At 30.3% G+C, this 15,285-nt stretch overlaps 1 protein-coding gene across 4 annotated transcripts; it reads left to right on the top strand.

Moving 5' to 3' along the window:
• The first annotated feature begins 10,388 nt into the window (after positions 1 to 10,388).
• LOC112779564 (transcription factor bHLH113) lies at positions 10,389 to 12,664 on the top strand. Of its 4 annotated transcripts, none has more exons than XM_025823881.3 (5): positions 10,389 to 10,851; positions 10,941 to 11,051; positions 11,269 to 11,331; positions 11,582 to 11,719; positions 12,035 to 12,664. In XM_025823881.3, exons 1-5 carry the CDS (start codon positions 10,534 to 10,536, stop codon positions 12,206 to 12,208), a joined length of 804 nt encoding a protein of 267 aa, XP_025679666.1. In that variant the 5' UTR covers positions 10,389 to 10,533; the 3' UTR covers positions 12,209 to 12,664. The 4 variants fall into 4 exon arrangements, with proteins under 4 accessions (XP_025679666.1, XP_025679665.1, XP_025679664.1 ...); XM_025823880.3 differs by having other exon boundaries at positions 11,266 to 11,331; XM_025823879.3 differs by having other exon boundaries at positions 10,932 to 11,051.
• The last annotated feature ends 2,621 nt before the right edge of the window (positions 12,665 to 15,285 follow it).

Raw genomic sequence — 15,285 nt, 5'->3', positions numbered from 1 at the left:
AACCTAATTCAATTTATAAATGAACCAAATTTGGTTCAGATTTGAACAAAAAGTGATAAACAATCAATTAACAAGAAAAGCACATTTCAATTCATTTGTGCATCTAGATAAACTTTCATACAATTTTTCATTTACGCTATTGCTATTAGACCAACGCTACAATCAATTATTATCATTGGAAAAGAAATTTTGTTTGAAGACTTAAAGTCCAGAAATTGACTATAATTGCTTTCAATTTAAAAGAATGGATAAGTATTGTTTTGGTCCCTACCGTTTAGGGTCGGAATCAAATTCGTCCCCAACATTATTTTGGATTTAAAACGTCCCTAACGTTTTAAAACGATATTAAAATCGTCATTTTTAATAAATTTTTTTCTAAATGACAAAAATGCCCCCCTTTTTTTACCAGTCCACTCTTCTTCTTCCTTCTTCTTCCATTAACAAAATTTAAAATTACAAATCCTTAAATACAATTAACAACAACAATTTCAAATCCTTAGAAAATTAGGGATTGTGATAAACATCAAATTCTTCAAATCCAACAACAACCACAGATTCAGAATTAAAAAAAAAAACAAAATGAATAAAAAAACTACAGAATCAAGCAATTCAGATCTTCTTCTTCTTCTTCAAATTCTTCAAATCCAACAACAACAATCACAAATTCAGAATTAAAAACAAAAAACAAAAAAGAATGAAAAAAGCAATAGCATCAAGCAATTCAGATCTTCTTCAAATTCCTCAAATCCAACAACAACAACCACAGATTCAGAAAGGTTTGTGATGAATTTGAAAATTAGGTTTTGTGATGAATTTGAAAATTAGAGATTCTGATAAATAAGAACAAGAATTAGAAACTTGAATCTTAACTTACCTATGATGGCATTGACGGTGGAGCTGCGTGGTGGTGGTGGTAGTAAATCTGGATAGTGGAGATTAGGGAGGGAAGAGAAAGGGAGGCGTGGCGGTGATGCTGGAAACGCGAGCAACACAACCACCACCACCACCACCACCTTCCCGACGACGACGAGAAACCAGAGGCGAGGGCGAGGTCCAGGTGCGGTGAGGCAACGCAAGGCGAGGCAAGGGCAAGGCGCGGTGAAGCAAGGGCGAGGGGAAAATCGAGGCGCGGCGAGGCGAGGTCGAGAGGGAGGGTGTCGGTGTCGGCGACGGATAGACTTTTTTTTTCTCTCCTTCTCTCTCTCTCTTCTCTGAAGAATGAGACTGAGAAGAAATGAAGAACGAAGAAGCAATGTTGCTTCTCTCTGTGTCTTGTGATATAAGGGTAAAATCGTCCAAAAAGACGATTTTGCTCCCAAATAAAACGTTGGGGACGATTTTAAATCCAAAATAACATTGGGGACGAATTTGATTCCGACCTTAAACGTTTGTGATCAAAACAATACTTATCCCTTAAAAGAATTATGTAATATTAATGTTATTAATTTATCTAGATAATAATTGTTTGGGATCAAAATTAGTCCGATAGCTTAAAAAAAATAGAATTGTTCAATTAGTGTGTAATATTTCTTGGCAATACTGGACTATTGGTCAATTAATAAAAATTTTAAATTAGAATTTTTGTTCAGAAGTTATTAATTTAAAAGAAAACAAACGCATACAAAAATAATTAAACAAAACAGAGAGAGGAGGGAAGGCACAAGGTTGCTGGCTATGCTGCTTCCTTCTTGCTTCTGTTTCTATTGTTGCTTGAGGTTCACAGATGTACATTGGGCAATCGTTTTTTTTTTTTTGGACTTGATACTGTGCACTCTCTAAACTAAGTGATCAACGAAATTTTTAAGAAATAATAAATTTGGTGAATATTTAAAAGTAGTATCAAGTAAACCTAACTCAATTCACAAAGAAGTCGAATTCGATTTAAATTTGAATAAACAATTAAAAAATTATTTAAAGAATAAAAAATTTGGTCAATATTATTTATCAGCAGCATCAAGTGAACCTCAAGTAACACACAAATGAACCGAAATAAACTAAGAAATGAATCGAAATTATTTAATGATGGCATCAGAGAAAATCAGAACTAATAAAGATGTAAAGAAGAAGGAGGAGGAGAAGAAAGAGAAAGAAACGGAGAAGGAAAAGGAGGCGCGTGATTTGAAAAGTTATAACAACTTGGTTATAATTGGTTAAGTATTTTGTTTGGATGTAGAGTTTTATTTTATATATATAGTTTAATTTTAATACGTTGAGAGTATAATATACAGTTATATAATTATATCTAATATAACATTACGTAATTGAATATATATGTAAAATTATTTTACCTGCAATACAATGTATCAAAATTAAATTAAAAATTTAAATACCAAAATGTTTAGATTAATTTCATGCGCTACAAAAAATTCGTTGAATGCCGTCAGATTTATCAAAATAAATTATTATTATATTTAAGGTTTAAGTTTAATTATTATGTCAGTCTTTATAGTTTCACTAAATTTTCAATTAGGTCTCTGTATTTTTTTTTCTTTTCGATTGAGTCCCTATACCATATCAGATTTTGTAATTAAATCTCTGTCGAGACAAAAACATTGAAATTAATGGAATATTCTATTAAACAAAACGAATATGCCTAACAATTGACTGAATATTTATATAATTTAATATAATATTCCGTTAATTCTAATCTTTTTATTACGGTAAAGACTTATTTACAAAATTTAATATGATATATAAATTTAATTAAAAATATATATATAAAAATCTAATTAAAATTTTGATAAAATATAAGAATTTGACAAAATAATTAAACCTATATTTAATTGAAAAACTCAAGCTAACTAAGCATTATGTAATATATTTAAAGTCAAATTAATCTATATACAATCTAAATATTTTTAGTTAATAATTTACTCATTTGTGTACATAACATGACAATAAAAATAAAATATAAAAAATAAAGACATAAAAATTAATATTTTTATATTTTATTTTATAATAAATTAAATATAAAAAATAAATTATAAAAATCTAATTTATTTTTTTTTCATACAAAAAATTTAAAAATAAATATATAAGAATAAAAAAATATAATTATAAAAAACTAATAAAAATAATAACAAATAAATTATATTTTTTATCAGTATTTTTATGTTTTTTTCCTATAAAAGATATTGTTATTTTTTTGTCAAAAATAATATAAATATACTAATTTAATATATCTAAATATAATATATATTTATATTTTATTATTAAATATAATTTTATATTTTTGTGTTTTTGTATCAGTATTTTGCCAGTAAATAAATCCAGTCATATAGTTGTATTTAGAGAAAAAGACAAAAAAGTCCCTAACTTATTTTTTCTACAAATTTTTTCGTCTTCGAAGAATGAAAAATATTTTATGTCCCTGACCCCTCTAAAATGTAGATAAATTTATCCCTCCGTTAAAGTCACTCCGTTAGACCCAACGAAAAATGCTGATGTGTCTTCCATGATGCTGACCTCGCCGTTACGAGATGACACGTGTACTATAGTTTCTGAAAAAAAGACGTATTAGTCTCCAAGCTCCAAAACAACGTCGTTTCTCCCCACCCCCAATCTTTCAAATTCTTTAGCCCTAATCCTTCGAATGCACAGATAGAGTGAAGCGGGTGAAGCGGGTGAACGAAGAAAGGGAGCATTTCATCCTATGGTATCCGATGGAGTATCATGTGGCTCGAGAAGAAGTGGAGATGGAGGAAGACAAGACCAGTTCGCTGAAGGCTCGGTTCCTAATGGGAAGGATGGCAAAGATGACGTCTCACCAAAGTGCTTCTGTGGAGAAAATGCAATCCTGTTCACGTCGAAGATGAGGAGCAATCCTAACAGATTATTTATGAGATGTCCGTTCTATAAGGTATGTGAAGCAAGTCTGTGAAACTCTGTTTGTGTTAGGGTTTATCCCCAAAACCATATTTTTTTCTGAGTTATATGGACTGATTTTGTGTAGGTAAGACAACCCTATTGCAAGTTCTTTTTGTGGTTGGATGAGCACATTGAAAGACTTGGAATGATTGATACAAGGTATCTAGGAGAGAAAGAAATTGGTGATGTTAAAGAGCATCACTAGAAGCAAGACATGAAAAACAGGATCAGATTTTTGGAGAAAGAGGATAATAGTTTTAGAAATAAAAAATAAAAATAAAACCAACAGGGTGGTGTATATGTGTGATTTTAATTGTCCTAATTATTGCTGTTTTAGGTTGTAAGAATTGATCATTGGTTGAAAATGATAAATATGATAATTTCTTACCAGGAAAATTCAACATGTCCTTTTTATAAACGTATCATTATTTAGCCTGTATGCTGCAATGTATGTTTAAAGCGAAGGCTGGCAAAATCACAGGTAATTAAACATTCAAGAACTGATATTAAAGTTGTGTAAATAAACATTCATGATTAGAACTGACACCAAACAAAAAAAGGAAACCGGTTTGCTAGTAATGTCTACACATGTATGGCATGCTACCATTAACAAGTTTTTACTTGACCAATAACGGCTAGCCAAAAAATAGCTAACAAGAAAAGAAAAATATCTGGAATTTGCCATTAAGAATTACAACAGTACACATTTATTCCGAAATAACATAATGGCATGACTCTTCATTCCCTGAAATCCTTAGATGTTGACACATTTGGTACAGTTGGGAATGGAGCCTCCTGATTCTGTGCAGCAGTTTGTATGTTAGATGGAGTTGGCATTTGGGAGACTTCCTAAACTGTTGTTGCCTGCTGTGTGTTAGATGGTGCTGGTTATTGACCAATTGGAGCTGGTGGTTTAAAAATCTTCTGCTTTGGTCTAAACTTTAATGGAGCTTTTCTTGGAGGCTTAAATAGACAGCTTGAAGTTGGGGCCGGTGGCCTACCTTGAGTAACTGTTGGCTTTGATGGTGCTATCACAAGTGTGGATCTTGTAACTCTGGTTGGACCTGGTGCAATATTTGGAGGACTTGGGCCAGCTGCACTCAGAACCTGTAGGAAGGAGGGGACCAAAACATGACAAAACGCAAAGCACATCAAACCATATTCAGTCAATGCATATATCAAACAGATTATAATGACAAATAATTGCATCATTACAGTAGGGTGTTGTTGTTGCCTGGTTGGCTATTTGAAGCATCCTGGACATAGTAGTGAATAATATTAAGACATATTAGTCCTTCAGGAATAGCATAATAAGACAGATAAGTCCTTGAAGATTATGGTATTAAGACATACTAATTCCTGTGGTTTCTAGTACTAAGACAGTTTAATCCCTGACTTATTTAATGATAAGACAAAATTATTGTTGAAGTGTATAATCAAATACACTATTATCCATAAAGTGATCTTACCTCTGGTGGGGGAGCTGATTGTGACAAAAGAAGCACAACTAGTGCTTGTGAGGTGCTACCTTCCTTCTTCTTAGGCCGCTTTGTCTTCGACTTTCAATTGGGGCTTGAAGGAGCTCCCTTTCAAGTTTTGTAATTGTGGCCCTTTTCACCACATTTGCTGCAAAACATAGAGAATAACTTCTTCAATTTTTTCCCTTTGCATCAATGGCTCAGTAGGATCTTTATGCCTATTATGAACCTTGGGCCAGCCGATCCCTCTTTTCAATTTTCTTGCTAATTCAATGCTAATCAGCTGCATTACTCCCTAAATTTCTTGCACAAGTATGTTCATGCTGGTACGTCTTAACTTGATAATATTACAAGGTTTTGTTGTATGACAAATGAACCAAGAACGGACACTCCTCATCCTTGCAACCCATTCTGACCATCCCCCTATCATTCTTGATCCATTTCAGCTCCCTTCCTTCAACAATGAATGAATCATTTGCCACCTCCTTAAACCTTTCAACAGTGGCGAACCTCATTCCTAACTCAAATCTGCCCTGACCATGAGCATAATCATCATCAAACTCATGAAATTTCCTACTGTTACCTTCATCCTCAGATGAATTGGGTGTATGCAATTTTTCAGACTCATACTCAAACATGATTTCCTCCACTTCTACTGGGACTTTACTGACATAGAATCCACCTAGCACTGGATTATCCGGCTGCACATTAGGCCCATCACCACCACCTCCTTGATCATTCGGCCCATCAGCCCTCTGGGCCCCACCTATACTACCTGTCCCAGCATTAGCGCCTCCACTATTTTCTTCTCTTGCATTCACACTTGTGCCATGTTGAACCCTCTTCTTTCCAACCTTAGACTTTTCATTTAACCCTTGCCTCTTTGCAACTGGCTTCTTAGGGGCCAGTACCTTCTTTTTACCCTTCATACTTCTTTTTCTCTTGCCACCAGCAACCCCGTCATTACTGTCGGTTTCAGTACTATCAGTCTCAAATCCAGCTGGCGGAGGTTTATATAACAAATCTTTCATGCTCTCGTACCCGTCATCTAATGAAGAGGATGTCTTCAGTTCCTCTAAAATTTCATCTACATCCACATCCACTGCGCCATCACTATTCTTACCAACATCATCAACAACCTCAGGATCATAAACAGGGTAATCAAAGTATATATAGAACTCAGAAGTCTATTGGTTCTTTAATATGTTCTCTCGCATTGCATTGATCCCTGCATTCCCAGTTAATATGTTTAGTCCAGACTCAATGTCAGCACTTGTTGGATCATACCAGTATACTGTCTTGTATGACTGGTATTCTAAACCCTTGAATAATGTTACAAGGTCTCCAAAATTCACAAAGTCTAGGTTCATCTCAGGGAACCTCTCTTCCTTTCTATTCTGATAAACCAGGGATCCATCACTTCCTCTGACAAAGTTACCTCTGTGGTGAAAAACCGGCACCACAAAAATATCAACCATCTGAAATTAACCCATGAACAATTATGTGTCAATCTAAAAATAGTTACAAAAATTATGAATGAAACTTCTTTGCCCTAACACAATCCATCCTTCTAATTCTAAACACAACATTTTAAAAATAGTTTTTTCACTTCATAACACCACTATTACCTACACTGTCAACATACACACATAATGCCTTCACCCTTAGTTCACACAACAATAACCAAAACTTCAACGTTAAGTAAGGTGCTATTACCTTCTGACGACGAAGGTAGCAATAACGACCTCAACAAAAACCTTTTTCTTAACCTCCGACAGCAACTTCACCCCGCACCGATTGTTTTTCTATACGTAGTGTAATTTTTGGAGTGAGAAACAGGAAAGAGAGAGTTTGATCGTTTGTCTTCTTAGGATTTTCAGTAATTCAAAAAATCAAACATGAGTGTTATGGATATTGTAATGAGAATTAAAATGTGTTCGGAAGAGTGGGAGAGAAACGGCGTCGTTTTGGAGCTTGGGGATTAATACGTTCTCTTTTCAGAAACTATAGTACATGTATCATTCCGTAACGGTCAGGTCAGCACCACAGAAATCACGTCAGTATTTTCTGTTAAGTCTAATAGAGGAATAAATTTATCCACATTTTAAAAAAAATCAGAAACATAAATATATCTTTTATTTTTTGAAAACAAAAATATCTACAAACAAAAAAAATCAAAGACCTATTTGTTCTTCTCTCTTAGATTTATAAAAGGAAATTTGCTCCATTAAGGTGAGGTCTGTGAGGAGCGTTGGAAGTACGCATGATCCATCTGCTCTTCAGTTACGTAGTTACACCAAAAATATTTGTCTTAAACTCTTAATTTCGTATTAATAAGTCTTCCCCCTTTACTGGCTCACAATTTGGCAACTCTTTGACTTACCGGACTTCATGATGATATCACTGAGATAACTTATTGCATGGTTTGTTTCAAAGAGATGAAATGGAGACATGGAGTGTACCATTTTTGTGTGTATTTAATTATTATTTAGAGTTTCTTTTGTTTACTTTTTATTAATAAGTGTTTTTAGAAAATTGGTTCTAAAAGAGTTAAAGTTGTTATTAGTAGAATTCTTTTAAATTTCGTTCTTAATATATAAATACACTGCAAGTATTTAAAAAGCTACCTTGTCACCAAAAAAAATTAAGAACTATCTTTAATGATTCATTTTTTTAAAAAAAGTGACAATTAAATCCAAAAAAATTTTGATTTCGAATTAATTAATATAAAAAATATTAATAATCAATTACAATAATAAACGATAAATATATTATATCTTTTTATTAATGGATAATGTAAAACGAAACGAAATTATTTATATGTTTTATTTTTTATAATGACTTGTCCTGTGATTATATGAATAAGAAAATGATATTGTTTTGACGAATCCTAACAAAATAAGTGAAATTTCGTTTCAAAAATTATTATCTTTATGATTTATTTTTATAAATAAACACGTAACTGTAATTAATGATATGGATAAATATTATTGTTAAATTTTATATAATAAATTGACAAAAAAAAAAGAGATAATATATCTACTATTTATTATAGTAAAAGACTTAATTAATTGACACTCTTTTTCAAAATCTAATTCGTTCCAGATTGAACTTTGAAAAAGTCTACTTATTACTTTATATTTTTAAATCCCGCTATATGTATATCATTTATATTTATAATTTATAATAAACACTAATTTGACGTCAGTATTTTATTGGCAATCATATATAAATTCTGTTTGTTTTGTTAATTAAAAAAATTAAATATATAATTAATTAATAATTATTATATTTTTATACAAGTGTTAAGAGTATTTGATGTAAGTTTTTACTTTTAAGTTTTCATATAGATTCAAAAAAAGTGAAAACTCAGGTGAAGTTGACTTTTACGTGAAGTTGATACTTAAAAGTCGTTAGATAAAAATTTAGTTAAATCAGTTAAATTATCTAACGATTCTTAGATATTAACTTCACGTGAAATTGACTGCACCTGAATTTTCACCTTCAAAAAAATAAATGTCAGATGACAATATTTTTTTATCAATTTTAATTAATATTTTAAATTAATACTTTATTTTGATGTTATTAAAATTTAGAGTACAAAATTTAAGATTTAAAATTTAGTAAAAAAATAATATTTATTACTCAAAATTTCTTTTTATCCAATAATATTTTTTTAGTAATAAATTCAATTGATGGTTAGTTGATGACCAAAAATAATAAATTCTAATAGTTCTCAAACATTTTTTTATGAAAATTGAACAGTAGATTTAGAATTTGAAAAATGAAATAAGAGTATTTTTAAAAATAAATATTATAAAAGTTTTAGTCTCTATTTCTAAAAATTTTAATCCTATATATCTCTATTTTTTAGAAGTATCAAAGAGATTAAAATTTTATATATCATTATTAAAATTTTAATTCTAATATCTAGCTAATAAATACATCCTGTATCTCAATTTTCTAATTTCAATCTCAATCTCCACTTTCAAATGCTACCAAAAGAAATTAAATTATTGGCTAAAAATAGCGGCCACTAAACTTTCTCTTTTCTAAATGCATATTCCTTTTTTAAAAAACCACTAAAATTTTAAAATAAATACTTATGAGAATTGATGGAATACTATAGACCAATTTGAAAATGCTTTTTCTTTTTAATGTTTTTAACAGATATGAATAAATGCACCTACTTTAAGGAAGAAATTCATGTGTGAACATGAACCTCTGCTTATTATGCTCTTTTGACTTTTCATTTTTTTTTTTGGTTATCTACTCTCCTCTTTTCAGTTAGTAATAGACATGCAATTTTAAAACCAATTATTTAAAATTAAACTTATATATTTACAAACTCTGTTGAAGTAAAAATAAAAAAATGAAAAATATTTACTAGTATTTCTTAAGAAATTGATGGGCAGAGTTAGCACTATACTACTATTACAGAAGTAGCATCCTTGTGGGGGTAAAGCAAAACACTGAACCAATTTGGGTTGGTCGAGTGGTTAGCTCACTCGTCCGCTTAAGCAAATGTCGGGAGTTCGAACCCCGCTTTGTATATGCAGCAACTCATTGGCCAGCGACAGACCCTTAAATGGAATTTAAATCCGCGACGAATTAGTCCTTAACATATCGGGTTGGGGGATGCTGTTTGGGTAAAGAAAAAAAAAAAAGCAAAACACTGAGAGGGTAAGAAATTGGTAAGAAATTGAGAATAGACAAGGTTGCATTTGCATTGGAGGGCGAAACCACGGTTTTCTCGGGCCTGGTGGGTTTGACCACTTCTTGCCGAAAACCAAAGCCTTCCTTGGAAATAGCCCACTCTCTCACTCAGCCCAACTACACTAATATTTAACCGCATTTTCATCATCTAAAATGAAAATGAAAATGAAAATATGAATTACATACTTTTGTTAAATAAAAATTAACCACACACTTACCACTTTAACTCTAAACAACAGCGAGCAGCAGTGACATTAACGTGGTTACAAATGTCTCTCACACTTTCTGCCACTTACACATTTATGACCTCTCCCTTTATTATTATTATTGCCTCTGTTACTCTTCCTCCAAATAAAATTAAAAAAAAAAAAAAAGAAAAGAAAAGAGAACTTCTCTTCTACTCTTGTAGCTGTGACTGCAAATTGCTTTTTTTCCTTGTGTGTTCTGTTCTGAGTTCTGACATCAGTCTTTAATGGAGGCCAAGGTTGATTTTGAGGTGGACAATTTGACCACAGCTACAGGGAGCAGTAGTTTCTCTCAACTACTCTTCGGAGATGACGATGATCATCATCAACATGCATTGGGTTTTGCTGCTGCTGTGGACCATCTCCCTCTTTTCTCCATTGACAAGCCACCCAAAATGCTCTCTTTTGGAGACTTTCAACCCCACCTCTTGCTCCCTGAAACCAACGCTACCCCTCAGAAATCTGTAATCACTTCAAGTGATTCTTCTTCTGCTTCTTCATGCAACCACACCACCACCGCCATTAACTCCATGTCCAAGACCAATGTAATAATCTTCCTTTTTTTTTTCTTTATTTCTTTTCTTTTTCTTTCAAATATTTCGTTTTGTTCACCGTGTGGCTCAAGAGTTTGCAGAAAAAGCGAAATTGGCCGGGGCTACAACCCATTGTGAAGGTGCCTAACAGTAACAACAAGAAGAACAAAACAGAGAATCCTCCGAGTTCAACTTCAAGCGGTCATGCAAAGGTGAGGAATTTCAAACATTTTAATTGTTTGGGTTTTGCAGTTGCATGACCCTATTCTCTTTTCAACTCAACACTTTCGCTGTCACACACATGACACGTCCTTTTCATATTAAAAAAAACAACAAACTTTACATGTGTGATTCTGTTTCTGTATGCATATATACAAGTATATGGTTTTATATATTTTATATAATTAATATTTGGAATTGGTTTAGCAGAAGAAGGAGAAACTCGGGGAACGAATTGCAGCATTGCAACAACTAGTTTCTCCCTTTGGGAAGGTAGCATTATAGCAACTGACGTAGGTTGAAATTTAGTGCAGTCAACTTCACTTCACGTGAAGTTGGTAAAACGTGAAGTTGGTAAATTTGATACTTGAGAGTCTTTAGATAGATGAAAATCATCTAAATACTCTCAAATATCAATTCATGTGAAGTTGATTTTATTTAAGTTTTCACCTAATATATTAATATTAATAAAATTCATATTCTTGATTGATTGATTGAATGAAAATTGATGATGCATGCGCAGACAGATACAGCTTCGGTGCTTCACGAGGCAATGGGCTACATAAGATTTCTCCATGACCAAGTTCAAGTGCTATGCTCCCCTTACTTGCAGCGCTTGCCTTCTTCTTCTTCTTCTCCTTCTTCATTTCAACATCAATGTGTACGCAATCTCTTTTTCTCTTTCTCTTTCTATCGTCAGATTCTTGTATGCTTATGATTTATTGCAATTAATTGGTTTTCTAAACCAATCCACAAGAAGCCAAGGAAAGGAGTTAGAGACGGTAAAGTTGTGATGTTGAGGGTCCTACTTTTGATGTGGACAACACTACCCCCACCCACCTTCCAAACCTTACACTTACTTGAAAATGTTGACCTTTGTTTAATGCGTCAAACTGTGACAGTTTCCCATTTCAAGTTTCAACTCTTTTCATTTTATGACACCACATTTTTTTGGTTTCTGTACCCGTTTTTTCAGGGGGAGGAGGAGGAGCAAGTGAAAGAAGACAAGAGGGACTTGAAGAGCATGGGACTCTGCCTCATCCCCCTCCAATCCACCCTACACGTGTCAAGTACCAACGGTGCTGATTTCTGGTCACCTGCTGGTGCAGCCAACAATCTTACACCTTATGCACACCACCAATCCAAATAGACCATACAGTTATTATTATTCAACTACACTCATTTCCTTTTTGTTATATGCAAAAGAATGAGTTAGTTGTAGAAAGTATATTAATTTTCTTATATATGAATTTATTATGAATGAATATATAGTTTACAAATTTTGTATGTTTTGGGGAATGGGTGTGACAAAATTGGAGATGGAAGGATTAGAGGGTAAAGTATAGGAAAAGGGAAAGTGGATATAACTATTAACAGGAATAGTTCAAAGTGTACACATGGGGGTACAAATTGAAAGGTCAAGATTTTGTCCTAAATTATGTATCATCTATTTTGTGGAGGGACCCTTTTCTCAGAGGAAGGATTTAGGGATATGTGTGGCCTCAACTAGGATTCTAGGATGCCATATATTTTTAATCTATGTTTTTGTCCCTTGTAAATCTCGGTAGATTCAGATACTAGTAATTAAAATGAAGTTATTCCAAAAGGGTTGGCAACTTTTTAGCTAGGAGAACAATTCTATAATCCAAGTCTTGAAAATGTGAACAAAATTCATCTGCTAAGAGAAAGAATAATATCATATTCAACTAAAAATGTTAGTATTGGAATAATCGTATCAGGGATATTTTATTACCGGTTTCCTCAGTCGTCACCTGTGACGGGATGCGTTGTAGTTGTAGGGTTGTAGTTATGGTTTGATTCGTAAATTAGATCTTGTCATTTTTTTTCAATTGTTTAATAAAATATAATATTTTATTATTTAATGTTTTTTATATATTTTTTATTTTATTTAAAAAAATAAGATAAAAAATTACATCTTACCAAATAATTAAGAAAAGGGGATACTCTCGTAAAGATACAAAAAAAAAAAATTTTTTTTTTAAAGATATTTTTTAATAATTAAAATTTAATACATATAATAATTTAAATTATGTTATTTTTGTCAAAATTAAGTAAGATAAATTAATTTGACCGAAAAATAGTAAATCAAAATTTGAATCCGTCTAAATTAATATTATTTTTTATAAAAAATGACTACAATACTTTTATTATATAAAATGACTAAAATATTCTTATTATATATATATTAATTTTGAGAATTCTAAATTTTAGTCATTTTCTTTTTTATCGTTATAGGGTTAGAATTTAAAGTTTTTAAAATATATATATATATATATATAGGGATATTTTAGTTGTGTTTTATAATAGGGATATTGTAGTAATTTTTTAATAAACAAATATTAATTTATACCGATTCAAAATTTAATTTATTAATTTTTTTACTAAATTAATTTGTCGGGTCTAATTTTAATAAAAATAATACAATTTAATTGATTATATGTGTTAAATTTTAATTTTTAAAAAATATCTTTAAAAAAAAGACGTTTTTGACATCTTTATCTAACATCTTTATCTAAGTGACTTCTTTAAAAAAAATAACTGAGAAAATTTATTCTCAAATTTTAACTTCATAATTTATCCATCTGGCGGGTGGTGTTGCTGTATATTCAAATTAAATTAAATTAAGAGAAATGCTAGGGCCAGCAATTTTGGTATTTTACAACCATCAATAGTATTTTTAATGGTGTGAGATTACATCTAATAGTGAGAGATCACTCACTTTTGTTTTAATGATTAAGTGCTAGCCAAAAAACACAAAAATTGCTGCCCCTATATTTTTCCTTAAATTAAATGTGTACAGTCAGTCCGTCAAAGTGAAGAGAAGAGAATATTGTTATGGTCTAAAATTTTGTTTGTGCTTTTTTATCTCAAACTTTCAAACATAGAGAGGCTAATTTTTTTTATATTAGAATATTATTAGTAATTTTTGTTAATATTATGATATTTTAGTGTAATAAAGTGATATAAAAAGTATATGACATCAGAAGAAATCGTGAGCAATGATTTTAAATAAGAGAAAAAATAAAAAAAAATAATCAGGATATTAATTACGATTTTAAATAAAACAAAAGGTGACTAGAAATCATGAGTTGCTTCAATTTTTTAATTTAAAAAAGTATAATTTATAAAATCATAAATTACAATTTTTTTTATTATACAAATTAGTCCTCATGATTTATGTTGTACATCACACTTATAAAATACACCAATTTAAATTCATATTAGTGTACTACACAACTTTATCAATTATATAAAAAATAATTAGTACCCTAGAGAATTAGAACAATTTTTTTAAAAATTATATTATATGTACATCATCAAATTAATCATCATATAGTCACACAAAAAATTACTTATTATATATTTGTGTATAAATATAATTAAAGTTAATTTATTTTTAATATATATTTTATATTTTAATATATATTCTACACTAATAATTATTTTTTATAGCTGATTTTAGTGTACGTCAAATATAGTTAAAATTTGTGTATATAACAAAAAATCAATATTTTAGCTCATTACTTTCAAAGATTATATTTTATGTTAACTTTTTTAATATCAAAAGTTTTGGCAATAATTTTTTTTACAAAAATATTAGAGACTATCGAAATTTATTGTTAGCCTTCTAACATTCATCTTTTTTAAATGCTAACAAATTAAACGATAAAATTAAGTGAATTTTAAAAACTGTAAGTCGTTTCACTTTAAATACATAAGTTTATAAAAATATAAATTTTTAAAATTTAATTTTTATTTTTGTTAGTTTTTTCTATCTTTTATTTTAAATTAAAATATTTTTTATTAATATTTATGTTTTAAAATGAATATAAATGTAAATAAGTTATTAAAAATAATAAAAATTGTGCAGTATAACTTATATGTTTATGTTATGTTTACTTTCTCAATTTTACTAGCAATGTATGCGAAATTGTGATATAATATTTTTTTCTTTGAGCATTAGCTGAAAAAAGGTAAAATATAGATTTTGTTTTTGAAGTTTGTCGAAAATTTTAAAAGTATCTCTAAATTTTATTTTATTTTTATTTTGTATTAGAAATTTTTTATTTGAATCAAATATATCCCTAAAGACTAATTTTTAAAAACAATTAAGACCAATTTAGCAAAAACTTTTCATAGACAACCTTTAACATAAGAAATTAGCTCTTAATTGTCAATTATTATTATTAAATTAGTCCTAAATTT

The sequence above is a fragment of the Arachis hypogaea genome, chromosome 19 (genome assembly GCF_003086295.3).
Source record: "Arachis hypogaea cultivar Tifrunner chromosome 19, arahy.Tifrunner.gnm2.J5K5, whole genome shotgun sequence".
In the NCBI taxonomy this organism is placed as follows: Eukaryota; Viridiplantae; Streptophyta; class Magnoliopsida; order Fabales; family Fabaceae; genus Arachis; species Arachis hypogaea.
The sequence above is the reverse complement of the archived record's forward strand: the minus strand, read 5'-3'. Positions and strand labels throughout refer to the sequence as shown.